The sequence below is a fragment of the Corvus brachyrhynchos genome, unplaced genomic scaffold (assembly GCF_000691975.1).
Source record: "Corvus brachyrhynchos isolate BGI_N302 unplaced genomic scaffold, ASM69197v1 scaffold783, whole genome shotgun sequence".
NCBI lineage: Eukaryota > Metazoa > Chordata > Aves > Passeriformes > Corvidae > Corvus > Corvus brachyrhynchos.
Genome location: NW_008236979.1, coordinates 369,578 through 395,959, shown reverse-complemented (window position 1 = coordinate 395,959; position 26,382 = coordinate 369,578). Strand labels below are relative to the sequence as shown.

At 39.6% G+C, this 26,382-nt stretch overlaps 1 protein-coding gene across 1 annotated transcript in view; it reads right to left on the bottom strand.

The window, feature by feature from the left end:
• Positions 1–26,382, bottom strand: part of TRUB1 (TruB pseudouridine synthase family member 1) — a 49,854-nt gene that overhangs the window by 6,182 nt on the left and 17,290 nt on the right. Inside the window, exons 5-10 of the mRNA XM_017728605.1 lie at positions 24,679–24,847; positions 21,368–21,423; positions 8,222–8,303; positions 3,711–3,783; positions 2,373–2,512; positions 1,199–1,255 (exon numbers count right to left, since the gene is read on the bottom strand). Of these exons, the coding sequence (XP_017584094.1) occupies positions 1,199–1,255; positions 2,373–2,512; positions 3,711–3,783; positions 8,222–8,303; positions 21,368–21,423; positions 24,679–24,847 (577 nt within the window). The remainder of the gene's footprint in view (positions 1–1,198; positions 1,256–2,372; positions 2,513–3,710; positions 3,784–8,221; positions 8,304–21,367; positions 21,424–24,678; positions 24,848–26,382) is intronic.

The window sequence follows — 26,382 nt, the reverse complement described above, 5'->3', positions numbered from 1 at the left end:
GACCCAAGGAAGTCTTTTGATTTCAATAGCTGTCCAGTGCAGTAAAGAGTTCAGAATGTGACAGAAAGCTGTCATGAATTTTCCCAGATTTAGATCAGAATGAAAAGTGAGGAAATAATGTCATAAGATTTAAGCAGAACACTCTGCATTCTCAAGTGACCGTGAACTATTTTTCCACATATTTTGAGGCCTTAGCACTTCCTGACTTCAAGAGGAATTTTTAACATTTTTATCCTGTGCTGCCTATCAGGATAATAGAAACTAAGATAAGGAAAAATAAAAAATACATACAAATGCTCTCCTATGTTAAATAAATACCAGCAGGACATAATTACATATCAAGAAGCTACAAAACATAACAGCAACTAGAGCTGACTTGTAAGCACACAGGCACACTAAAATATTCTCTCCCACCCTTTCTGATGCAGGAAGATTTCATTTTCAATTTTTGAAAATAAGTCAGCCATGGACAGACTTTATCTTGGTTTGTCATTAAAGGGCTAAACATAAGGCAGTATGCTCAGAAGGTAACAGAAACTTTGACTTGCCTAAGCACAAAGAACAACATTGAAATTCGTGGGGTTATCCCACATTACTTGCCTTCCTGCAGATGTACCAATAAAAAAAAAAAGTTTGAAATGGATTATCTATTCTCCATCATGCAGTTTGATAGATACAGAGCAAAAGACAAATAACCCTGCGGGAAAGCAAAACTATTCACAGTTCAGGCAAAGGAGAAAGAAAACACTAGAAAAATCATCACCAGCGTGGAAGTCTTTCCAGCAGATAGGGTTTATTATGTGCATGGTAATGTTCTGTGCAATCTGTTTTCAAAATGTGATGAATAATGTTTAAAAAGACAGTATCTTTCTTCTCCTCATCCTTAATCTGAATTATCTTTAACACATGAAAGAGGGGGGGAAAAAAGTCGCCCCCCTCGCCTTGCATTATCTTGCTCAGTGCTATTGCTTGCTCCATTTTTATCACCTGGCCCCCAAGGTCCTCTGGCAATTATTTAGCCATCATTCCCCCATGCCCCTAAGGAAATTACCTGAGTGTATATAAAAACAAGTGATAGCACTACAATTCTGCAAAATAACACACAGGTCTAAGTAACTTGAGATATACAGAATGAGAAAATTTTTCCATAAACACACACTCATTCCTTAGATTGTCATTGGTTTTTTTTCATGCCTACCTTTGCCAATGTCATTGACCAGGCTCCTGACATAAAAGCCACCACCACATTCAACATCTGGAATGTTAAAAGTGACATGGTAAATTGCCAGTGCCACGTGAAATCTACTTTACATAGAAGCCATGCCCCCACATAAATGTAAAAATGTGCTAAGCAAACAACCCAGTGATAAAATATTTATAGGATGCAACATCAATTATTCATCCTGTAACATATGTGAGGGTGAGACTGCTAAGCTAGATAGGAGGGAAAGCAAATAAAATGGCAACTGTACTAACTCACCAGAATATAAGTACCTGGTATGGTATCTTAAGAAATGCTTCAGTCCTATTCATTTTAAGTATTTCAGGTTGATTCATACTTCTAATGATGAAAGCAAGTTATTTCAAGTATAGCCTAAACTGACTATCAGTGCTTTTCAGACACTGCAGACAGGCAGCTCCATTAGAATTTTAAAATTCACCTTTAACTTTCCCTGTTCTCTCAGCCCTTCCCTTCCCCCTCTGCCAGTGATCAGCTACTTGTCACCCAACTATAACGTAAGGGCTGAAGTCACACAGCACTGAGTTCTGTCACTCATACCTGTTCACCATAAAACATCTGGTCTGTCACAGGACTGGGGATCAACTGGGCAGACAGATCAATACGAGGCATCATCTCAACCTTACAGCAGCATTAAACATTTACAACAATCTTTCTGGTTTATTTATTAATATGCCTCTTAATGCACTACCCAAGTTTCTTGGCAGTAGGAAGGAAGACAGAAGGAAGGATAAGATCCTGCCACCTCAACAAGAAAGGGGTCTGACAGTAACTGAATCTCATCCTGGAAGAGATGCCAGCAGGTCTGGACATCTGTGTAAAAGAATGGCAGTGAAGTAAGCAGACCTGAGAGAGGAATGAGCTGGAGGTTGCAAAATCATGGACAGATGTAAATAATCCCCTGACCAGTCTCTCAGAATTTTCCCTCACTGAGAGATCAGATATAATCAGCTTAACTTAAAAGCAAAATACGGTGCTTTCAATGCAAAGTGAAAGTCTGTGCACATGGGCTCACACCAAATAAGTAGCTGAGCGAAATGAAACCCCCTTCACTCTCTTAGTCCCATTCTGAGTGTAAATAAACATTAACAAGCTGGGAGCATCACTCTGCGTAATAATCTTTGACCTTTACCCAGCGTGAACAGTGGTGGCTGGAACTGCTGGAGAGAAAGGCTGTACACTCTTACTGGCCGAGCTGGCTTTGCTTCCACTGCTTCCCCTCTCTTCATCAGAGTTGAAAGCCTTTCTCCACCCTTCTTCAAAGCAGAATAGCTGATAAGACAGAGCATGAAAATTTGTGTCATACGGTTGTAATACAGCAGGCTTCCCATTCTCCAGATCCTGGTAATATTGTACTAAAGTAGCACACCATGTTACTCCTATCCAAGTACTCACAAAAAACCACAAAAACACAGCAAATTCTGCTGAAATCTCTTGGACACAGAATCATCCATTTACCAGTAGTTATATAAAGCAGAAAACAAGAGATGGTCCTGTATTCCTCTCTTGCTGTACAGATTTAAAAGCATTGCATCACTCACTTTGCAGTTTATGAAACAAAAGGGTTTCTATAAGGGTTACACCACTTGCAGCTGCCTCTAACATCCTGTGTCTCAGAAATCTGCAGGGCATCCTCTATTTCAGTGCTATGTTGAGCTGAGCACTGGGAGCCACTCAGACAACCCCTGTAATTCTACATTGCACCTCTCCTTGTCTCACACCAGGGTCTTTCCTGAACAGCAGCTGCCAAGTTCTAGGATGTTTAGGGAACCACTACAGAAGCAAAGAAACTGATTTCACTGATTACATGGAACTTTATCCAAAGCTCCAACTTTGGTCATGACAGAAAGATGACCATAGAAAAATCAAAAAATCTTGCTCACAATAGTAGAGTGCAATTGGAAACAGGTCACATGAAGCAGAACACGTGGGGCATTACTAACCCTACAGGGCTCACACTGGAACCACGGTAAGTGACACATGGCAAATGCAAAGGAAAGCAGGTTAGCTCAAATCACCATAAAAGCCATCTGTCACAAGCTAAGTCATGCACGCTGCCAGCTACTATGGCTCACCTGACCATAAGAAATTTGCTAAGCTACAGAAGCTCAGTCACTAATCACTCATTCATACTCTAAGTTTTCAGAAAACCAATTCAAAGTCATTTAAGGCACTTCCACAGAGAAGTCAGTAAGATTGGAAGACAGGATAGAAGACAAGCCCTGCAAAGCTGTTTAAGACTTTTGCTACTTTACATTTACCCAAAACACCCACAGACTCCAGATCACCATTTGTGCTGATCTTCAAACAAGCATAACCTGCAAATGTTGCAAATGTTAAACTCCTGACTGCCTGGCCTCTATCCTCTTGTCAAAATGTGTCTTAATACTTCTGAGAGAATTAACTTCTGTTGGCAAGCCCTGACAGCTGAACACAACTGTCCCGAGTGTCTGAATATCATGGAACTTACAGTGGAGGAACTTGCATGATGTCCCCTGTGAACTTTTGCAGCACATTTTCAAGATCTTTTTTTGTTACCTGGTCTGTGGAAAGAAAACAGTCAGTATGTTAGTATTGATTATTCCCAAGGCACTAATGGCATCAATCACATTCTGCAAACAGATACAAGTTAGAGTTCCCTCTCTTCTGAATTTAGATGGGGTGAAAAACACCAAAGAAAAGAGATAAAAACAGATTGTAGGCAGGAATGTAAATTATCACAAAAGGAGCAGAACAAACTGTCCAAGGTGATCAGGACAATCTGGATACTTTCAGAAGGGCAGAAATCCTCCCAAACGTTTTCTTTTGCAATTTCCCTCTCTTGAGACTGCAAATTCATCTTTCTTGGAAGCTATATAAAAACTACAACATTTGGAATATTCTTATTTTTTTAACAAGCACCAAAAAGAATAAAATGCTCATCTAACCCTGGAAACTTCTCTCTAAGAGAGCCTAACTGCAGAGAAAAATACAGCAGATTATTAGAGAACAAAACCACTGGTGCAGAAAAAGACTGTATCTTAAACAACACATCAAATTTCCCTGTCAAGCAACTAACCTGCAAATGTACTCTGGGGTAAAGTTATATATTAAGTAAGGCAATTTTACTAATGAAATTCTGTGAAAAAAGACAGCTGGTTTAGGCAATGTACTTTCTTTTCAGAGTACACATACACATCTGTCCCACTTTTATTGGAAGGCTATAACCTAAGTAGCTGATTGCACTGGTCCTCTGAAGCTCTATTCAACAGAGATAACATTCATCCCTAATTTGTTTAGAGAGTGCAAACATAAGATCTGTAATCACAGTGCAACTTCAGTGCATTTCTACTGTCTAGGGTTTGACTAGCCCTGTTTCTCGTAAGTTACATTTAATCAGTGCGATCCCTGCTAAATCAACAACATTCTGGAACATAAACCAACCCAATTTATTGAGCCTTCGTTGTATTTTGAAACAGACCTTTACTTGCAAACCTTAAAAACCAGATGTACTTCATGCTGTAAGTAAAAAAGACAAGATTTCTTTTCACAGCAGCTCTGGGAGATGCTCCTGTGGTTCCTCACTTCTGCAAAGCACAATTTGCAACCTCAAGAGCAGATGCTGTCCCTAGGCCCAAGCAGCTGTCCCAAGATGTGTTATTAACAGCAAGGTTGCAAAGCACAAGGCACAAAACTCAGTCAGAGATGCTGAGAGAGACCAATTTACATCAGAATATGGGCTGGGAACAACAGAATCAATTGTACAGTAAGTCTGAATCTTCTGAAGAGTTTCTTACACAGTTATTTCAATCTTGTTTCTATTTAGCAACATATCACAACAAAACTACATAGTAGATAGTCAGCATGACCCAGCTCCATGACAGTAATCCTGTCAGCCTTCCTGTGAACCCCAGGTTGCTTCAGGCTAGAATTCAGTATTTAAGACCCAAGCACAAGTGCCCCTTGGAGTTCTCCTTCTAATCTTCACCCCATGAACTACATTTGTGGCCAGGGCATTGAATGAGACACCTGAGTTCAGTTTTGGCTCTGATCCCATATTCCCCTGACTGAGAGGTTACATGTGGCCTCTGAGGAAGTCACTCATGATATAGTCAACTTCTGTCTCAGGAGAAAAAAAAAATCCCCATGTGAAAAATGATGCATTAAGCCATTACCAAACAAGACTTGTGTGGTGTGTTATCAAAGTAAATATTTACGGATGAGTTTGCTAATATCTAGTGTGCTTCTGAACACTGGTGACTATTGACTGATTTTCCTGCCACAAAGGAAGGAAAATAAAGTTACCCAACCAAAAGGTGCCAACTGTGCCACAACCTCAGAAAGCCTCCACTGAAGGGTGATTCTGCCCTGTGCTTGTTAACAAACTACTCCAGAAGAGAACACAAGAATTATCCATGACAGAGTAACAGAAGTTCAGCAGATGACCTCAATTTGGTCTGGCCCAGCACAAATTATTTGAAAACAGACAAAGAGAATCCTGAAAGGGCTACACTTTCCAAATTATTCAGGTAGCTCTATTAAACATATATTTCAGCATAATCATCAGAGACCTGAGAAAAACATCATTAATTTTGTTCTCCATGTCTGAATATAGCCTGTAGGCAGCTGGGAGGAAGTGGGTTTCAGAATGTACATTCCTGTACACAGTTACAAATACTAAAAAAGGGCTACTAACATTAATGTGCTCAAAAAAGCATCAGAGGAATACTAAATGCTACTTGCTTCCAAAGTCAGCATCTGACAGCTTGGCAGCAGGATGAAACCATAACCTAATTTCACGTAGAAATGCAAACTCATTGTCTGAAAGAAACCAAAAGCTATGAGAAGTTCAGAAGGGGTTAAAAGCAAGGAGCTCTCTTCAGTACATCCTGTCATTGTGACTAACAGTTTGCTTCCTAAGCTGCTGTCTAGGGACACTTTGAGGACTGTAATGTAACACTTTCTTAGAGTCAATATAGCTGGCAACTTTCTGCAGGCACTTTCCTCTTATGTTCCAATGAAGTCACTCAAGAGCAGTTTTATACATCTTGCAAACTGGTTTAGTGCCTTTCTCTGCACTAAGGCCCAGTCCTGGATGACGTTGGCACTGCAAGATTTACAGTCCCTTGCAGATGCTCTGCTTCTCCAAGGATCCTTGTAGGTGTCAAAAGAAAAATGAAGTTCAGCTCAAATATCTGGTTAGCCTTTTCTTGGAGTACCTATTAGGGTTAGAAATTAGGGATGGTGGGCCAAAGAGTATCCTGCAGAAAATCAAGCTACTTTGGAGAAGACACTTGAAAAGATGAGAAATACAGAACATGTAGGTACCGTGGAGAACAAAAAAGGAGTATTCACGTCCTTTTCTTTCTGAGGAAATCACATTTGACTGATTTGCACCAACATGGAAAGCAACTGAGACCACTGCCACGAGCATTTCTTTCAGCCGTCACTTCTGGCAAAAGGGAACTGCAGTGCACCCAAAACTGCATTGCCCCAGCAATGCCAATGCTGCTCTTCATGAGACCACATGATGAACTGGATCATGCAACTATCTCAGTTTAAAATGACAAGCAACTCAAAAAAAAGGGGGTATTTTTAAGCCAAATCAGTTCCCCAAGCACACAGTCTAACAGAAAGGTAAAACACCATAACAGAGGAGGTGCTGCCGAGGTGGGAACTACTGTAACAAGAGCTGCCAGGGAGAGATATACACACAAAAACAACACTCTAAATGCTGTCTGCAGTAAACAATACAAAATTAAAAAAAGAAAAACTAGCATTTCAAAAAACAGATTTTGATTTTTTTTTTTTTTTTAATTAACTGACCACATGGAAGTTGCATCTCTTTGAAATGGTATTTCACATCTTACATGTGAGCAAGTATCTCTGAATACTTCTTAGTGCAGCATAACCACAAAATTCTACTTCGAGAGGGACAGATAAATACTATGAAAGGAAATCATCACTTCATTTAACCATCACGAAGTATTAGCAACTCTAACACCATGTGGATGCTCAGTCCTCCAGAAGCTTAGAGACTTAGAACTTGATCCTGAAGCATAAATAAATGATCCAACATCTTTGAGTAACACTGCCTAGTAAATAGTACTATTTAGAATGTGGACAAGAAACTCATGCTTGCCTGCCTCGTGAGAAAAGGAAAACTGCAAAAGAAAGGAGATTGGGAGTGAGAGGTGAAATCCAGGCTTTTTCATCATGCTATTAAAAAAAGATTATTTACTTCATGTACTTATTACCAGGTACCACAAAGAATGTAAGACCTGTAAAGTTGCTAAGCAACTGGTTACCTCTTATTTTTAAAATTTTCTCCCCAAGGTTGTGAAAGAACTAATAACAAATACATTTATTGTGTCCCTGCTTAGTTCTACATTGTTTCCAAGATGCCCAGCAAAGCCATAGTCAGCCTGAGTTCTGAAGCTTTAAACCCTCACACTGTGCTCTGTCAGTCAGAAAACTTCATTTATTAAAGATGCAAGCAAGACCAAGATTTGGAAGATAACCCTATGCAGAATGTAGTTTATGCCACCCCCATTAAATGTTAAGCAGTCCGTAGGTAAAGTGGTGTCCTAGAGGGAAGATCCAAGTACTTTATTCCTTCACTGGCCTTAAAGGCCTTTACTAAGAGAGGACTCCTGGGACTATACTCTGAGAGAGGAAAATGTTACTGGACACAGCACATCATTTGTCAGCCTGTCAAAGATTTAAAATGACACAGTCCTGCCCAATTCTATTTCCTCCCTCCTAATCTAATGCCTGGTTTGTTTTTTTCCAGCAGAAATGAACTATGTCCAGCTTGCGCTGCACATAATTGCATGAAGCTGGTTTGAATTATATGAGCGCTGAAGTTGGAGATGAAATAATCTTAGTTTAATTTCACATTTAAACTTCATTCAGAGTCCCAAACATCTCTTCCGCTTTCCTGTGACAGAGACCACTTATGCCTTCAAATTGCATCAAGCATATGGATACATTTATGCTTACCATAAGGTTTTTCTTCAGTTACTTTTCCTGTAGCATCTAATGTATCAGTAGCCTTGCCCAGCATTCCAATGGCAGTGTATTTCTGGGAAGGAATAGGAGAGATTATTAGTAAGTCAGGTCTTCGAGGTTGTTTCTTTTGATTTTTTTTACTTTTTTTCTTATTTTTAAAAAATAAAGACTGCAATTACCAATTACTTTAAATCAGAACAGGAAGAATACTGCCTAAGTAGTCAATCCAGCAACTTAGGGTAAGCAAAAGTCAAGATGAAAAGACATCGAATCAAACAAAAAGTAAATCCTGTATTACGTGTGCCTGTGATTTCACTGTTAGAAACCCAAGGAAGAAGCAACATGGAATCTAATTTTTACTATAAGTACATAAATACCATAAAGAAAATAATAGGGTAGTAACATCAAAGTCTCTGTGGGGTGCCATATGTCACAGTTGAAGCAAGGCACACAGAGGAGTACCTTTCACTGACAATTTTTCTATTGCTTTGCACATTAAAAAAAAACCACACAAAGACCTTCACTTGTGAAAGCAAAACACCCACTGCCAAGACAAAGCATTACAACGGTTCTGCCATGAAATGCAGGGATATGCAATATCCTGAAGCTGCAGTTTTGAACTCCTGGAATCTGGCAAGGACCTTGTGACCAGCACAAGGAGTTCAAGGTCATAGAGTAACATCTCTGCTCATCAAAGGTTCTCTGAATACTTGTTTCAGGGTTTTTAATTTTTTTTCTCTAAAAAAATTTTCAGTGTTCTTATGTGTTTGTGGTTTGCAAGAAGGAATCAACCTGACCCTAGGACAGTAGTTCTTGGCCTTATTGCATTTCACCTGATGCCCTCCTTTGCCACACTTTCACCCCAAGAACTGCCATTCTCTGGGCATAAGCAGAACTTGCTGACAGAGGCTTCCCCTGAACCAGCTGCTCCATGACTTGTCACAAGGCTGTCAACACACCAAGCACACTGTGTAACATGAGTCTGAGTCAAGTTTAAGGATACCGTCAGGTATTACATCAATGGCTTGACATACTGCCTATCCCATTCCATTTCCCTCGGCTTCCCTATGGTAAGACCAGAGGCCTTCAAACAAAGCCTTGGAGAGAAAAGTCAAAGTGTTCCACTATTTCCCAGTAAGGTTCCAGTGAACTTACCCCCAGCTGAACTAATACTAATCTGAGGATGTATCTTTTAGAAGCTGGCTGACCAAATCCTACTGGAACACATCCAAACAGGCATAAGCACTAACCTTTTACTCTGAGATGCAATGCATCCTGCTTCATGTACTTGCAAAGTACAAACAAGCTCAAGAAATAACAGTGTAGGAATATAAATCACACCCACACCACTGGACTAGTAAGACATGCCTTGATTTTGTTCCATGTGACAACCTGCCACTTCAATGTATTTCTTCAAGCAATTGCCACAAAATGGAAGCAGCAGAAATAGTCAGACAAAAGGCAGCAGAGTGCAGACTTTAATATAAAAATAACTGTATTCTTTGGTTACTTCATATGCTGGGCTGGGTTGGGATACAGAGAATTTTCTTCAGAGTAGCTGGTATGAGACTGTGCTTTGGATTTATGCTGGAAACAGTGTTGATAACACAGATGTTTTCATTACACTTATTAAACTGCCTTTATCACAACCCATGAGTTTTACCCTTTTTCTGATTCTGTCCCCGTCCCACTCCAAGGAGTGAGCAAACAGCTGTGTGGTGCTTTACCTGCCTGCCAGGTACAACCACACCACCATGTTAGGGCTACTTTTTTCCTAAATATAGCAGATGTATAACTCTGCAGAATTAGGTATTTTAAAATAAAATTTTTGATGTTTACACACTTCTGGAATGCATGAAAAAAGAAACAAAAGGAAGAATGGATGAATGCTGCTCCACAACAAATATTTAAATAAACTGCAAGGTATATTATCTTTTACTACTATATTAGCTTTTAGGACCATAAAATTGACTGCTTTCTCAGACATTTAACGATCTGGTTCTGAACACTTAATAGCATAGCCAGAAAGACACTATTCAGCACCTATTCTAGAGGTTAATAAAAACACGTGAGCAGATCATCATTATCCTAAGCACGATGAATGATCTCAGCAGCTCAGTAAAATTCTAAATCTGAAAATTTGAAAACTCACACTCTATCTTCTGATGTTTCCAAATCAAAATACTCATACTACTTCCATTTAAGTTACCTCCTTTCCTTTAATTCTGGTTTTGACTATCTTGCTTTAGGCTGTCTGTTACAACTACATGTTATATTTGACCTGCCAGCAACAGAGAGATAATGTCTCATCTTTTTAGATGTAAATATAAACTGCATGAACAATACAATCCAAATCTCAACATTTCCCCTTTAATTTCTGCAAAAAGAGCAAAAGGGTTTACAGTTTGTAAAAAGAACATCCTTGAATGTTAGTCACAAATCCCCATTCCTTAAAGGAGCCTCCAAAGAGTCACAAAATACTTAAGCTAGCAATGCAATAAGCCACAAAGAAGGCTATAACAGGTCAGGAAATTAAGAATTACAGTTGGTTTATGATCAGTCTCCGGAGTGCCCTTGGCTATCTACAATTATATATCGTAATTCTTACTTGCCACTGGATAAGGTTTACTTCTTCCCCTTTGGTAGGGTGCAGAACCTGGAGGCTGTAGAAGATAATATGAGACTCCAGATTTATTTGAGTCAAAATTCAGCATTAAAATTCTTTAGACTCTCACTCACACTGCCCTCAGAAGCACCCAATGGATTCTGAGTCATTTAGTAAGTGTTCAGTGACCTTTTCTCACCTGTGTTGGCAATCATTTATTTCTTCCAGTTTTATAAAATACATCCAGGGGCATTCTCCCTGTACTCTCAAATTACAGATCACTGCAGGAACAGACAGCAACTGCTCACACCACTCTGCCTTCAACCCACTCAACCCGAAACAAAAAAAGCAAGGTAGTAGGTGTTGCAGGCAGTGGCAAAGCCTGACAAGTGCAGACTGTGACAGAAAGCGTCCCCATACTGCAGCTCCTCAGAGAACACTCTGCTGGTCAATAGCCCCTGTATCCTTACCCTCCACTCATTTCAAAAGACCAGGACCCAAATCATGTAAAGATTAAAAGCAGCACCTCAGCTTCCCTATGGGATTGCACAACATGCAAGTGTAGCACATTAAAAGCTGAGATGCAGCGTTCCCAGTCACGACTTGCAAGCGCTGCAGCATCGTGCATTAATTCCAACACAAAATGGTGGGCTGGTCCCAAAGCAGAGCCTCACAACTGTACAGCAGTACCCTGAGGACAAACAGACCTTTCCAAAACTATCCTGCATTAGGGGATAGCTGCATCTCTCAGCAGGTCAGAAAAAAAGGAAAAAAAGAAAACCATTATGGCAAGTGAAACAAAAGGCAGCGAAGTGATCAGAAGCCCTTGAGTATAAGCAGCTCCACCACTCACAGCAGTGAGAAGACAGCCTTAAGAAGATACTTTACAGTGACAATCCACTGCACTCCATCAATGATAATGCACAAACTCTGTCACACAGACTGGGAGATGTGCTGGATGCAACCCCAACAAGACCAGACAGACAGTGAAATGCTTGGGTGGTTGTGCATGTGCACCATACCCATGACCAGAAAGAAACATGCCATAAAAAGCCAGCACTGGATAAAAGATAGGATTACAGGAATCTATAAGAAACAAATTACAAACCTCTAATAAATCTCATGGGTCTCGGAAAAGGAATTTTGTTTTAGTGTCACAACCACAGGGCACAGTCAACATTCTCACAAATAATACACCATATGTTTAGCGTAATATTTTTAGTAAGAGAATAGCTATAATTTGGCTTTTTTAATTTCATACCCAGTTTCAGAGAAGTCCTTAGACTAACACAGAAAGAGAAAGAATATCCATAAAAAGAGAGAGAATAAAGGCTTATCAGTATACATATTTAACTGGGAAAGGAGGAAGAGGAGGAGAAGGAAGAAGGATCTCCTCCCATTTCAGGGACTGCACAGCCAGCAGAGCTTTCAGCTGCACAACCCCACCTGGGGGGGCTCTGGGAGGCTGAAGCCTGTGGGCTGACTGCCAGGCATGTCTGCCCCATTTATCAGTGCAAATGCCAGACAGACCATGCAACAGAGCTTCTCAGTTTTAACTGTTGAGACATCAAGGTTTTATTTGGAAAGAAGCCAGAGACTTGAAATCTTAAATTATAACGTGTTTTAAAAGCTTTTTCATACATGGAGAAGCAACACTTTGGAAGAGCTAGACAGAAACACAAGTAATTATGAAACAAGGTCACCAGTAGCTGTCAGGAAGATTTTAAGATGGCTCCCACTACAAGAACTTCCCAGGGAAGCAAGCTCTCTGGAAGAGGCAGTTCATAAGAGTTCATCCAAGGATGACCCATTTTCTAATCACAGCAGCAACTGAACACAGAAGTGTAAAAGGAAAAGAAAGAAATAAAGGCTACAAGCCCCTGTGCAAGAGACTAAAAGCTGGGAAAGAGAAGTCATATTCAACAGAAACAGAAATTCAACTTATGTAAACTGATGTCTGCGTGTGGCTAACAAGTTTGAACAAAAACAAACAAGAAACAAGTGCTCTAGAGAAGCTGATGGAAATCAGGGTGAGCACACAGCAGGCAAGCACTGATCAGAATTAGTGCTCCTGTGCCAAAACCATTTGCTTCTGCACTTACAGTTTTGTAGACTTAGGCCACTGAGATAGTGAAGAGGCCTTAAATTCTCAGTTTTGTAATGACATTCAGTTTGTGTTCAATGATTTCCAAAGCACAAACAACCAGTTCTGGATTTAATATTTACAGAACTTATTTTGCTGTTTGTATAACATTAGCAGTTACCAGTAGTTTCCAGTATGCTAATCATCCACCAAAATGGAGAAGTACATGAGGGTAGACAAATAAGCTGGAAAAAACCCCAAGGGTTGCCATAGTTTCAATTATTTTCCAAAACAAAGCACTGTCACTAAGCAGATTCCAATATATTAAAAGCACAGAGCCCTAATCTCTTAAAAGCAGGTTGCACAGAGGGCAAAATAAAGACTGCAGGATGAGGGAGGAGTTTCATGTTTTACGATAGAGCAAATTCAAAATTATCAAACACCAAACGTGACCTTTTGATATACATAAACATTACAACTTCTCTACCATTCTTTTTTTTCTCCTAAAAGAAAAAGCTGACTTTGTGCTAAGCCTGCACTAAATTGCATTTACTGCTAGATGCTGTAATTGTACTGTCACTGCTGAAGAACTATCTGATCTTTACTTTGTGGACTAACAGGATTTTCTGATCTCTTATGTCAGCTTATTTTAAAGACTTCAAACATCATGGGATGACTAGATTTTCCATGTGAATTACTAGAACCACCTATAATAGGGGAACCCACAAAAGATACTTTGCCAATAGCTCAGAGAAGCTTTAAGGTGTTAGCTAAAAACTGTATCAAGTTTAAATTTGGATGTCAGAGGGAGCACAGGAAAGGGGGCAGGTGGGAGAACAATGCCAACAGTAACAGGAACACTGCATCACCTGAGATAGCACCAGGCCACATGTCACCTACAAACACAGTACAGGCTCACAACATCCAAGAGGGGATGCAGGTTAATGTGCAAAAGTGGTTGTTAGAAACCCACAGTCTTTTTATGCAAACCTTTCTGGCATTTGCTCTCTGTGGAAACCTCCTTCACTCATCAAAACGTCTCAGGTTGGGTCTTAAATGCCATCCTCAGCTTCAACACCTGTTCCATCATTCTGTCCTCTAGTACCCATATCACAGATAAAACAAAATAAAGAAAGATGACCTCCAAAATCTATCTGGGAAACAAGAGTTTTAAGGAAATACATAATTCGCTACCAGAAATAGAAGACAGCCCTCCCAGAAGGGTAAGACTTTATAGCTACATACAAAATCACAGATAAAACTGAATACATTAAAGCCTTTAGCTGAATTCAAGAGCATTGCTAAGGCCAAGATGCAGCAAATTCTAAAAGGCAGTGCTAAGAGCATCTCCAAACTACTAGAAATGAACACTAGGGAAAACAGTGTAGAATGGCTAATCTTAATTGGTTACCATCCTTTTAATTTTCTGTTTCTTTCAGGAAGAAATGAGAAAAAAGCCTTGCCATGTGCAGTCTTGCTTTTATTAATGAATCCAAGCAAGAACTGCACATGTAGCACAGCCATATGCACAATTATAGAAAGGTCAAGAGGGAAGAAAGTGCTGCTGACCTCGTGAATGGAAGAACAGAAAAACCACACCAGAATGTACTCTTAAAATATTCGGCATTTGGGGAGGAAAAAGCAGCACAATAGGTGCAGTCTCTTCAAGATTTTCAACAGTTTAAAAAAGAGTGTGAATATTAATAGAGCATGAAGCTGAGCTATTAATAGATTAGGCCTCTGGGGTGAGCATAAAAGAGACTTGAGCAATACACAGCATGTTAAACCAGCTTACTAATAGTACCACTGCAGTACAGGATGTATCTATGCTATTCAACAGCTTCTTCTTCTTCTACAACTTTGGCTCAGGGATGTTGGGCAGGGCAGAAAAGACAAGATATTAAAATCAGCCTCTTCTCCTATGATTTGTTACCAAAAAAAGCAGGTTAAAAAATATATCATATGTCTTGCAGTAACAGGTAATTAAAGATGTTGACAGAGTGTAAGGCCATTACATCCCTCTAACATTTTAGCCCTTCCCAGTTCTTGCATCCCCCACTGTTCAGGCTTAACATTCTCTCAGTGCAACTTGTTTTGTACAGACACTACTTCAAGTTTTGCTAACACCTTCTACACATTCTCAAAACACATCAAAACCAACTTCATTCATGCATTTTCCCAGGCTTCCTTTTATGTAAGCATTTTCCTATTGACAAAATAAGGGAGACAACCATACTTTCACAAACTGACACTGACCTCTAGTTAATTTATTGAGGCATTTGGAGAACAAGAAATTCATTGTCAATAAGGTAAAATAACACAGGACAGAAACCAGTGCCAAGTTTGCATACACAACAATGGGTCTCTGAACCAATTTTCTCTGCTCTAGAGACCTTCTGGAGTTACAGTACAAAGTTCTGGTTCTGCAAAAACCTTCTCAGGTGACAGCAGTGGTTAAAAAAACCCCACCAAACTACTATAGCAATTCCTAGATGTAGCTGTTACAGGCTACAGACAATAAGTAGGACAAGTTTTATTAATAGACATCTTTGCACTATGTTGTGCAAACATATGAGGAAGTATTCCTTGAATGTTTGCACAATAACATAACAAATACCACAGAACAGAAATGTCAAGACTTCTCTGTCCTATACCTGTATTTCAGGAATGTAATATCCTTCCTCAAAACAGTAACTAAATGGGTGAAATTCAGCAGCCAGTACGTGTCAGGGAGAATTCACCTAGCCAGTCTACAAGGGCTGAAACACATCCATCTGCCCATGGGTTAACTCGTCTCATAAAACAGTCACTCCATCTCCAATTTGCCAGTCCTGTTCCCCATGGAAAATGCGTAAAACATCTTTCAAAATAAGCCTGGGAACCAAAATTCGTAACTCCAGTGGATTCAAGAAAACCTGAGGACTCAATAGAGATATTAGATTTCTGGCACAGTATGATGTTACCTCACACTAACCCCTCCACGTGCCACAACATATAATCTACCAGGCTTTCTCCTTCCCCTAGGAGATAACCTTATCATCTCCTTCTCCCCTCTTCTGCCTCCCTTGTAAGGAAACAATAAGTTCTTTGGGCTTGAACAGAGGCAAAGGAGTGACATTTCGTGCAGCTACAATCCATTTTCTTAAATGGGTAGGACACATACTGCGCTCTTTTTGTTACCTCTCCCGTCTCACTACAAAAAGAAATTCTGTCAGACCCTTGGTTATCCTGGACAGGATACCATAAACAAAGAGGTGTGAGAAGGTAAACCTGTGGCATAAACCACAGAGTGAAAAATGAGAAGGTGCTGCAGGTGAAAAATTTCCGAGGGAAAAGGCCAAAGAGCAAACAAACCATTTTTACTTGGATTCCTCCAAGACAAATACAGTTGGATATGCTAATACTGCAATTTGAAAGCAAAAGCAAATGAACACAAGCAAGATGGGACCTGAAGAATCATCAAGCAAGCATTAACAGTCCTCCTTGTCTTGTGCTTGGAAACTTGGCTGATCCATTGTGAACAAATCCTTGCTGCTCCACTCAGGAGATAAAACTATTTTCTTACTGTATTTTATAAAGCAGGCAATAAAGTGTAGCCTTATCTTTGGAGAGCAGTTTTGGAGTGTTACCTATACAACTGCTTGCCCACACAAAATTGTTCATATACCACACTCACAAGCATTACCTACTTTTTATTTCAGAAATGGTCTAAAAGATACCTATTCCACTAAGCTCTAAACAAAACTGAAATATGCTTATTTTAAAAATCCATGGCTTCTGTTTTAGATCTGAGAGAGGGCTTGCATATCCAAACACCTAGGTTTCCGTACCATAACAGTTAGTCTAACAAAATTATTACCACTAACCAAAAATCCTGCCCTTCCAAGATGACGTTAAAAACATCAGAATCTGGAAAAGAAAACAGAACACATCCCTATGCACTGTATGAATAAGTGGATTTGGTTTCACCAACTCCAAAAGAAAGCACAATGAAGCAAAGAGCTCTGCTGGTGATACCCTAGAGAAATTTTTAAGACTAAAAGTAAGAGCACACACCACCAAGAGGATCCTTCAAAAGGAGAGTCAACTCAATTTTCTTGCACTTGCAACTCAAAAATGAACTGGAGCACAAACACTGAAATACACTGAAAAGAAAAAACAACAAACCAGCACAGTGAGGCTATTTAAAAAGAAAACTAGAATTTCCAAAGAAATAGCACTTACACCATCATGGTGTGCATGTCAATGTGCAAACACACAAATGTTGGCAGAAGAATAGGGGTCTCAGAGATGCCGAGTTCTTATAAGCCTCCTGAAAACAGACAGATAGAGGAAATAAATCTATTGCAGCTTCCACTAAGAGGGTCCAGAGGGAGCCCCACTGAACTACTGGATACCAAAAAGTCCACATGGGGCTTTGGTGTCTAACGATCTGTAAACAAACAAAATCACAAGTAAAGGCTTCATTGGTTTTGCTCCTTATAGAACCCCTGCATTTGCTTTCTAATGCGTTATTAATTCATTGAATTCACTGCCAAAGGATGGAAGCAAAGGACTTAATTAAAAAAACAAAATGAATTCATGGAGAAAGCTTTATGTTTGAGAAGTTAAGGGATACAAGTAAAAGCATAATTTTTAGGACAGTAAGATAATCACAGGAGTTAAAGAAATAACCTTGTTTATGGACACTTTGTTCTGCAAGATCTGATGCCACCGCTCCAAAGAAACAATTTTGCAATATACAAACTCTAATTTCAGAGTCACACTGCAAAAAGTAACTTACATGTCTCAGAAGTTCTGCTAGGTGATTTGAACCAATTCCTGTCCAGACAAGCCCTCTCTCACACAAGCATGACTGGCAAGATTTAAAACTTACCACTGACCTAGCACTCATTTTCTATCCAGGATCTGTAAGAATACAAATTTTAACTATCATATGAAATAAAAGTTGTCACATAATATATCTTCATTCTGCCCATAATCTCTTCTTGCCCTTCTAGGCTTTGTGAACACTTGGAGTTTGGGTTTTACTCTACTCATAGGTTTGGGGGTTTTTTGGATAGCTTCATTCCAGAGAAGCCAAAACTTTTGAGATTAAATTTTCTATTTTAACCTGTCATTGCCCAAGCTTGTGCCACCAGTGTAAAGTACTCAGGTAATTTCCTTCACACTGAGCACTTGGGGATGCATTTTGTCTGTGGACCATGGCAAGAAGTCACATCCTCAGATAAAACCAATACACCCCAAGCTTTCCATTAATGGAGAGGCAGTGATTTCAAAGACAGTTTGATGGATGGCCAGCTTCTGGCTTCATTCACACTAGTATGACTAAAATTCTCTTAGGTTGAACCCAGGTGCTATCTTACTGAAAAATAAGCAAATTAAGCACAGAACTAAAACCTGAACGCTTCAATTCTCTATAAAGACTGTATGTGTTGGGAGACATCCCCTCCCAATGGAAAGTATTAGATTAATGAAGAATTTCATTGCTTAGTGCTCTTCTTTTTTTTCCCTGACTAGCACATGATCATTTCCCTCATTCCTTCTATGTAACAGGACATTCTCATAGATGAGAGGTTTTAAACGAGACTACCACTTTGGAAATTGTGCTACCATTTTCTAGCCCTTTTTGCCCCCCAAAAAACACACTTCTACATTGTGTTTGAGACAGACAAGTCATACGTAAGACTGAGTTGTTCACAAACAATTTACCATAATATTGGTCCACCCCATCATGTTAATTTTACTGGTGAAGCAGAAAGTATTTTCTCATTCTACTCTCTTTACTTTGCCAATATGGTAAAAAAACAAAAATCTTTAAAAATACTGAAGTGCAAGAAGTCCAAACAAGACCAAGTGCAAGTCCCAAGAACAAAAAGAAAAAGTGATTCTCCTATGGAACATTTATTAAATGCTCAGTATCTAAATTTCAGATCCAAGAGCATTCAGCTTCTCCCTCTCACTTAGAATATTTGAAACAAAGTAAGGCAACCAAACAAAATCTAAGCCAGATTGTACATATTTTTATTTCTGGATAAATATTAAACATTCAATGAGAAATCTGGAACACTAAGCAGGTATTGCCCTTGGCTGCACATTTCTGTTTGTCTTAATTCCTAAGGAGGTCAAACAAATGAAGAACTCAGTTTACACGTCAAGAGTAACATTCCTTGCAGAATGTGTGCGAGTTGCACACCAAGTGATAATGCTCAGAGCTGCCACACAGAGTCAGGAAAGTTTCACACAATGTTTGGGAAAAAGTCAGAGACAGACCAACTCCTGGCAGAGTCACCATATGGAGTTTACTGCAGTACCATACGTTTTGGCCACTCCGCATAGCTCTGCTGCCAGCAATGATAGACTGAACTGTTTCTTTACAAGACTCATTCCTAGAAGCAAACAGCAAATCCTGGCCAGAGAGGGTCAGACAGCTCCTCTGAATCTTTATAATAATAAAAGGAACAAAAGAAAAACATCACATTTCAACAAACACTTTAGCATCCAAAATAGTGGGGGAAAAAATTAAGAGTGTAAATTCCAAGCACATGGCGTGGAATGCAAAAAGATGCTCAAACCTATTTAGTCATGAATTTATGTCTTGATACATTATGAGATGCTGCTGTCAGTGTGGTCAAAAAACCCAACAGGCAGACATCTGTGAGAGATCCTTCAACTTCCTCAAGCCTCACCAATTATTGCATGCCTAATTTATTGAAGTACAAATAGGAAATAGGAAGGCAGAGACAGGAAAAGCTCCAAATAAATGCTGCAGATTCCATAGCTGGCATGGATGTCAGGTATCTCACACTCTCCTCCACAGGAGGAGAACACAGGAACAGCTGCAGTGGAAGAGCTGCTGATGTCTGTAAAGATGTGTCTCTGCCTCACTGAACCAAGTGCCCACAGCCTACACCCACGTAAGGCCAGGGGAGAGCTGATGGATCTGGCTGGGGTAGCTCATCAGGCTGCCCCTCAGGAGCCATCTGGGAACAAGGTGTGACTGGACAACCCTGTTCATGGCTACAGGACCTCACAGTGAAGTTGCCAAGGAATCTGAGCATATCCTCTCCTGCCAAAAAGGTTGAAAGTACTTTATCCATCACAGCTGTTTCCACTGCAAACGCCAGCTTAAGAGGTAATTCCATCACTTTATGTGTTTTTAAATCAACAATTTACACATTTAGCTACGATGATTTAATTTAGCTGAAGTAAATCTATGACTTCTTCTATCTTTAAAGTTCTTTCAAAGGAGATGTCAGGTGGTAGCTGCTTACATCTCCACTGTAAATCCAGCTGCTTACTGCGCGTTTCAAAACACAGATGCCTCTGAAATGCACTCATATAAACCAAATGCAAACCCATTACAGCCAGTGCACAGACTGGCACTGCCTACCATGAGTATTGGATCAGACTCTACAGCTATGTCCTTTCATCATGGTTTTCTTTTCTATCAAATTATTTGCCTCTGAGTTGAACTGAAGATTGTCAATCAAATTCTACCTTTAAGCTATCAGTTCAGCAGCGGTAAAAGATCTAAAGTGTTCAGATTAGAAGAGAATGGGAAAAATGCATTATTGACTTTCCCTGAGTGTAAGATTAAATTTGGAAGGCTTAATTGATTTCTACATCTGCCATTCTTATCTAAACTTCTCATGTAAAAATAATGGCTAAACCCACAGGATTTGACTTGTGAGGAAGGAACCAACACTGGTAGATTACTCTTGGGAGTACTTGCACTTTTTTGTGTATGTACCACCTACAGTCTGGGGGCTGACCAAAGTAAAATTAACACAGTAAAATTAATCAACACTAGCAATGAACAAAATTTCTATGTGTCAAGGTTCTGGTCTGGATTCTCTCATGCAGCCACGGGGCTTTTGCTACCTCTGGCTTCTCACATGTGTCTATTGCTGTATTTGTAGAGCATCCCTCTACAGCAGCAACAATGCAATCCAAAACACCCTAAATTCCAAAAAGTGCCTCTTAAGGCCTCATGGTATTTAAGGAGACAGAAAAGAAACAAAGACCATCTGTTACTCCAAACTAAATAACAACTAAGTTGTCTACACTTAAGGAAAATTACCAAAAATTAAACTGTCATTCACCACTACATCCCCAAAATACCACTTTCAGTGCCATCTTCATTAGTTTTTCTTTCTTTTTTTTTTAATATACACTAAATAGTATAGAAATCTTCCTGTAAAATTGTAATTTGGTATTTATTAACATTTTGCAGAAAACCAAGACAGTTTTTGTAATAACCATTCTGGACATTAAAGTCTTAGTAGCACATTTCTGACTAACTGCAAAAAGGAGCTGAAGTACACATTTGAACTCAATATGCAGGATGGCTGTCATATTTGCATGTTGATTCAGCTCTTCACTGGAAGAAAAAAGAAAACCAGCAAACAAAACCCCCCACTGATACAAGTCATTTAGCATTCCTTACCTTGGAACCTGTCAACATAGTTCCCAGCATTTTTGTTCCTTTTCCAATACCAACCACTGCAAAGACAGAAGAAGAAATGCCACTTCAAAACAGCCCTGCAGTTCCCTTTTTTAACACCATTCAACACTAAATATTATGCTAGTCAGAAACCCAGCCTTTCATGCTCTGTTAGCATATGAAGAGAGTCACCACTTTTGAGAAAACATCTCTGATGTTCAAACAACATGGGACCAGTGAAAGGAAAAAAAGTCTAAAGCAAAAGATAAATAATCTTCATCTATTGTTAAAATACTTTAATTCAACTCCTACATTTATTTATCTTTTAATCACCAAAGAAATGGAGAGTGCAATTAACACTGCCTCTGGTTTGATGAAGGCTATGGCTCACCAGTAATGAATGAACGCTTCATTGTAAGCTAATAGTTCTTTTAAAGGTTGATAGTGACCAAGAGTAATACAGCCAAGACAGCATAATGAAATTGTTTATCAGACTTACAGCAAGTAAAATAACCAAAAGGTCCAACTGCCCATTATTGTGCATGTACAGATTACTGTTATTTCAATTCTAACACCAGTATTCTAAAAAACAGCAATCAGTCAGCTTTTCATATAAGAAAGAGACAGAAAAGGAGCTCTGGTTTATATTTTACTTTAATGCTTTTTACAAGGTGCTCTCCTTTAAAATGCTTTCCTATTGATTTTTTCCACATACAGCAATCTGAAGAAAATTTTAGAAGGAAATCAGTTTTGTGTACAACTCATGGAATATATAATAGCCTATGTACTTTATTTTAATAAAACTAGAGGAGTTAAGGGAGCTTTCAGGAAATCAGCTTCATATTAATTAAGAGCCAGGACCAAAACCATCAAACTGAAAATGAACTTAAAAAAAGAAAAAAATTTACTTGTGTTCTAATGCTTCTCAATTTTTATGCTCTGAGACTCATTACATTCCTCCTTGTTCTCCATTACTACTCCTCTTATTCCTGAGGGTTTTTAGTCACTTGTGCCCTTGTGCTTTCATGTACCTTCAGTTCAACCTGTTCCTGTTATTTGCCAGATAGGAAAGAGCTGCAAGAAGGCTGAGGAGATAAGTACACAGGTAAGACTTTATAACCAAGCACTTTCCTTGCAACATGATGACATAACTGGCACTTCAACAGCTGAGCTGAAATTTGCTGAAGAGTGTCAAGAGATTCTATAGAATAATTTTAAAGATACATTGAATGCTTTTGTGAACAAGATACTAACAATTTTCTCTTAATCATCAGCTTATGGAGAATATGTGTTACTAAACAGTGACATAAACCCTACTTGGCAGACTACATTGAATGTATAAAGATTTACCTGAATTTTAATTTTTTTATACTTTTTCATGTTTTCTTCTACTGTGGAAGCATAATTCATTACTGCCATATAAAAATAAGCCAAGTAAAATTCCCATTATGAGCAAGAAACAGCAAACTGGAACCACAGCCCTAGAATAACACCAAAAGAAGATATTCACTAAGACTCGACCTTCCCTTTCTCTCACATGTCAAAGATCACTGACCTCTGCCTCCAAGGTCCCTCCTCATCTACACTTGCTGTCAGTAAGAGAAGAAATATAAAAAGGATGTTTTCTGATAAAGAGCACAGCTCAGTTATTGGCAGTACACCTGGCACACTAAGCAGGACACTGTATCAGTTATTTCCCAGGACCAAAGTTATAGACAAGCAGTGCATATATCTGGGAGACAGCAGTATAGATCAAGAAGGGTTTCAGAAAATTTAACACTTCTATCATGCTCCTGTCCATGAGGAAGGAAAGCTTTCTGCTCCACCAGCCCATCCTGAAACGCAGCACACATACTCTGAATAACTTGTTTCTGTTGTGTCCTTCCCTCCCTCATTACCTCACCTGAACACACAAGAAATCTGGGCACATTCCCTTTCCTACTCCTCTCCAGTTTTGTCCCTTCCAATCTAGCTACCATTAATTTTTCCCTGTGTGTTTTGTATGGCAGTGGAATCCTATGCCTTTTTTCAATCCATCCACAGCATATTAGGGTGATGTGCTTCTCTAATTATACCACGCACATAAAGCCCAAATACTTTTTGCCATGCCATAGAAGCAGGTTTTGGACACTGCTGGGTATTGGAACAGTTGGAGAAGCAATTAAAAAAGCACGAGTAATTTTGCTTTTCCTATGGATCAATTCTATTGACTTTGCACAATGAGAAGCAGCATGCTCAGAGGGAACACCTGTGTAAAAGGAAAACATCTGCTTCAGCAATGCACACTGAATTCTCTTGTGAGTGGCCACAGAGTACAGGAAATTAGAACCAAACCAGGCAGTGCTCCCTTCTAACCCAAGGATGTCACATTTTGCCATGTTCACAAGTGACAATTACCAGCTACAGACCTCTAGCAACACTCACAGCAACCAACCTCCCCTTGAAGCTGAATTCTTCCTGAGAGAAGTCATACATCAAATCTCAGTGCATTTACTTTCAGTGTATACTCAGAGTTGTACCTGTTTATTTTCAACAGCAAAAATGTATTGCTGTTATTTCTCCAAGCCAAGGAGAGCTACAAGGTTATGATTTGAGCAAGCTGTAGCCTGCATGTTACTTATCAATAAAACTGCTGGTGACAAAGTATGACGTGGGAATAACCACACCCACAGCTGAGGTTTTAACACCAGCAATTGACACATACTGTTATTCAACAAAATAAAGGAATTCAATAAATGGATTGCTATCAAAATTAAAAGAAAAAATATCTTTGAAGACTCTTCTTTATGAAGCAAGACAGGACAGGGAGCTAAAACTTTTTCTGTGCTGAGCCTCTAGAAAAGCAGCAGCTGAATTGTTCTTATAAATCTTTCATTTGGCAAGTATTAGCAACCCTAAAGGCTCCCCCAAAATCCCAGAATAGCATTACTTTGAGACAAAATAATTCAACAAATTATGATGACTATAAATCCCCAGCTTAAGTTAAAAAAATCATCAATTGCTCAAGTACTTCACAATTCATTACACAAGAGTTTGTATTTTCCCACACGTAATAACCCAGAAGTTATTACAGTATTTGGAGGAAGGGAGGGAAGGCAGGAAGGGAGAATACAGCCTTCTGTTAAGAACCGTGTTACATGCATGTACAAGTATAAGCACAGGAAATTTAATCCAGACCATTCTTCCACAGTAATCTGTCATTACCCCAAAACCTGCCATGCATATCCCAAATTGTTCCTCCACCTGACTTCATGCAGGCATGAAAATGTTTCCTAAAATCATATTTTGATGACTGTAATTATGTTTTTCATTACCCAGAACTCCTGTGGCTGCACTGTCCAAAGTTCCTCCATGTCCAATTTTCAAAACCTGATTTCTTTTGTTCCCGTTTGTTTGCACACCAGCTTCTGCAAATAGAAATTGAAAGGAAGCATTATAAAATAACCTTAGAACGTCGGAAAAATGACCTGCATTTCCAGACTGCTAAAGGAAATAAAAATCAAATATTTAAACTATTAATTAGCAGTGCAGACATTACTGTAATGCAGTAAAACCATTGATTAATTTAGATTTACTCCCAACCTCAAACAATTTGCAAGGTATTTTCACTTAGATTCTAATGAAGCCTCAAATACAAACAGATTTTTGGAAAGTACTGCTAGCAAACCTGGTCCACCTGTGAAGTTTAATTAACAAAGCATGGAAGAACCAGCAGCAGAGTTCCCAAAACATCTATTATACACAAATTTTATGCTACATAATCTGAGCAATACTTGATGTATTTACTGCCTTATACTGGGATGTGTTTACTTGCACATTTGCAGCCCTATGGAAACTGCAGCGAACTGAATTTGCTCAGTGCTGCTTTCAAGCTGTCAGTGTCCCAACCCACCAAACCTCCTATGCAGCTGATGACTCCAGGAATTTTTGCAGAGTCCAATGCCCCTTATTTATTAGTATTAAATACGACAAATGGTCTAAGCTCCCTTATCCATATTTCTACTATCTCTCCATTCAGGGAACCAGATTCTTCCATACAAGAAGTGTGTGCCTACACTACACTCAGTGTGTAGTGAACTACAGTACACTACAGAGTAAACCAGGCTAAGCACTCACTAGTCTGAAAGTATGTTCTCACTTCTGCAGCAAGTGCCCAAAAGCCCCGACTAGATGATCAAGTCCCCATATCCATTATAAAAAGAATCTAGGCCATAGTCACTCATACCTTTGCAATGATCTCACTTTTTTTTCCCTTAATATCTGACATACAGACTTCCCGGTACTCAGAAAGAGCAGTTTCTGCAGACTGTGCCCAGGACTTTCAAACTTCTTGAAACACTATGGTTTTCACTCCTTTGGTGATATTTTTTTAATGGCAATAGGCAGTGGGACTGCAGCAGAACATCCTGCAGTGCTGTGCTGCAGAGATGTGGCTGACACCCATTCTGGCACATGGGGACACTCTGTCCCTGCCCACAGCTCTCCAAGCAGCCTGGGATCCCCTGCATTGTGCCCTGCAGGACTGGAGTTTCCTGCTGGGGCAAAGCTCATCCCCATCCAACCTCAGGACTCACATCCTGCTATACCATGGCGGTAACAGGTGCCTGCCACCAGTACCATGTGCTGAACGCGGTCTCACAGCTCACGGTGCAGCGTGACCAACACTGACTCTGGCTGGGACAGTCTTTCCTTAAAGGCCTCCAAGGACACAACTCCACCACCTCCCTGGGCAGCCCATCCCAATGTCTAATCACCCTTTCTGTGAATAAATTCCTCCTAATGTCCAACCTGAACCTCCCTTGGCGCAGCGAGACAGGATGTACCCAGGAATGGCTCCATTCTCCAAGGTGGGCCATGCCATGGCTATGAACTACTACCAAAACAAAACAAACAAACCCACAAACAAACAGAAAACTAAACTCCGCTTATCCTTCGGTTTTCTGAGCGCTGAGAAAGAGGGTGCAGTGCTTTACCGGGAACTGCGGTTCCCGCACCCCAAAGACCGCACACACTTGACC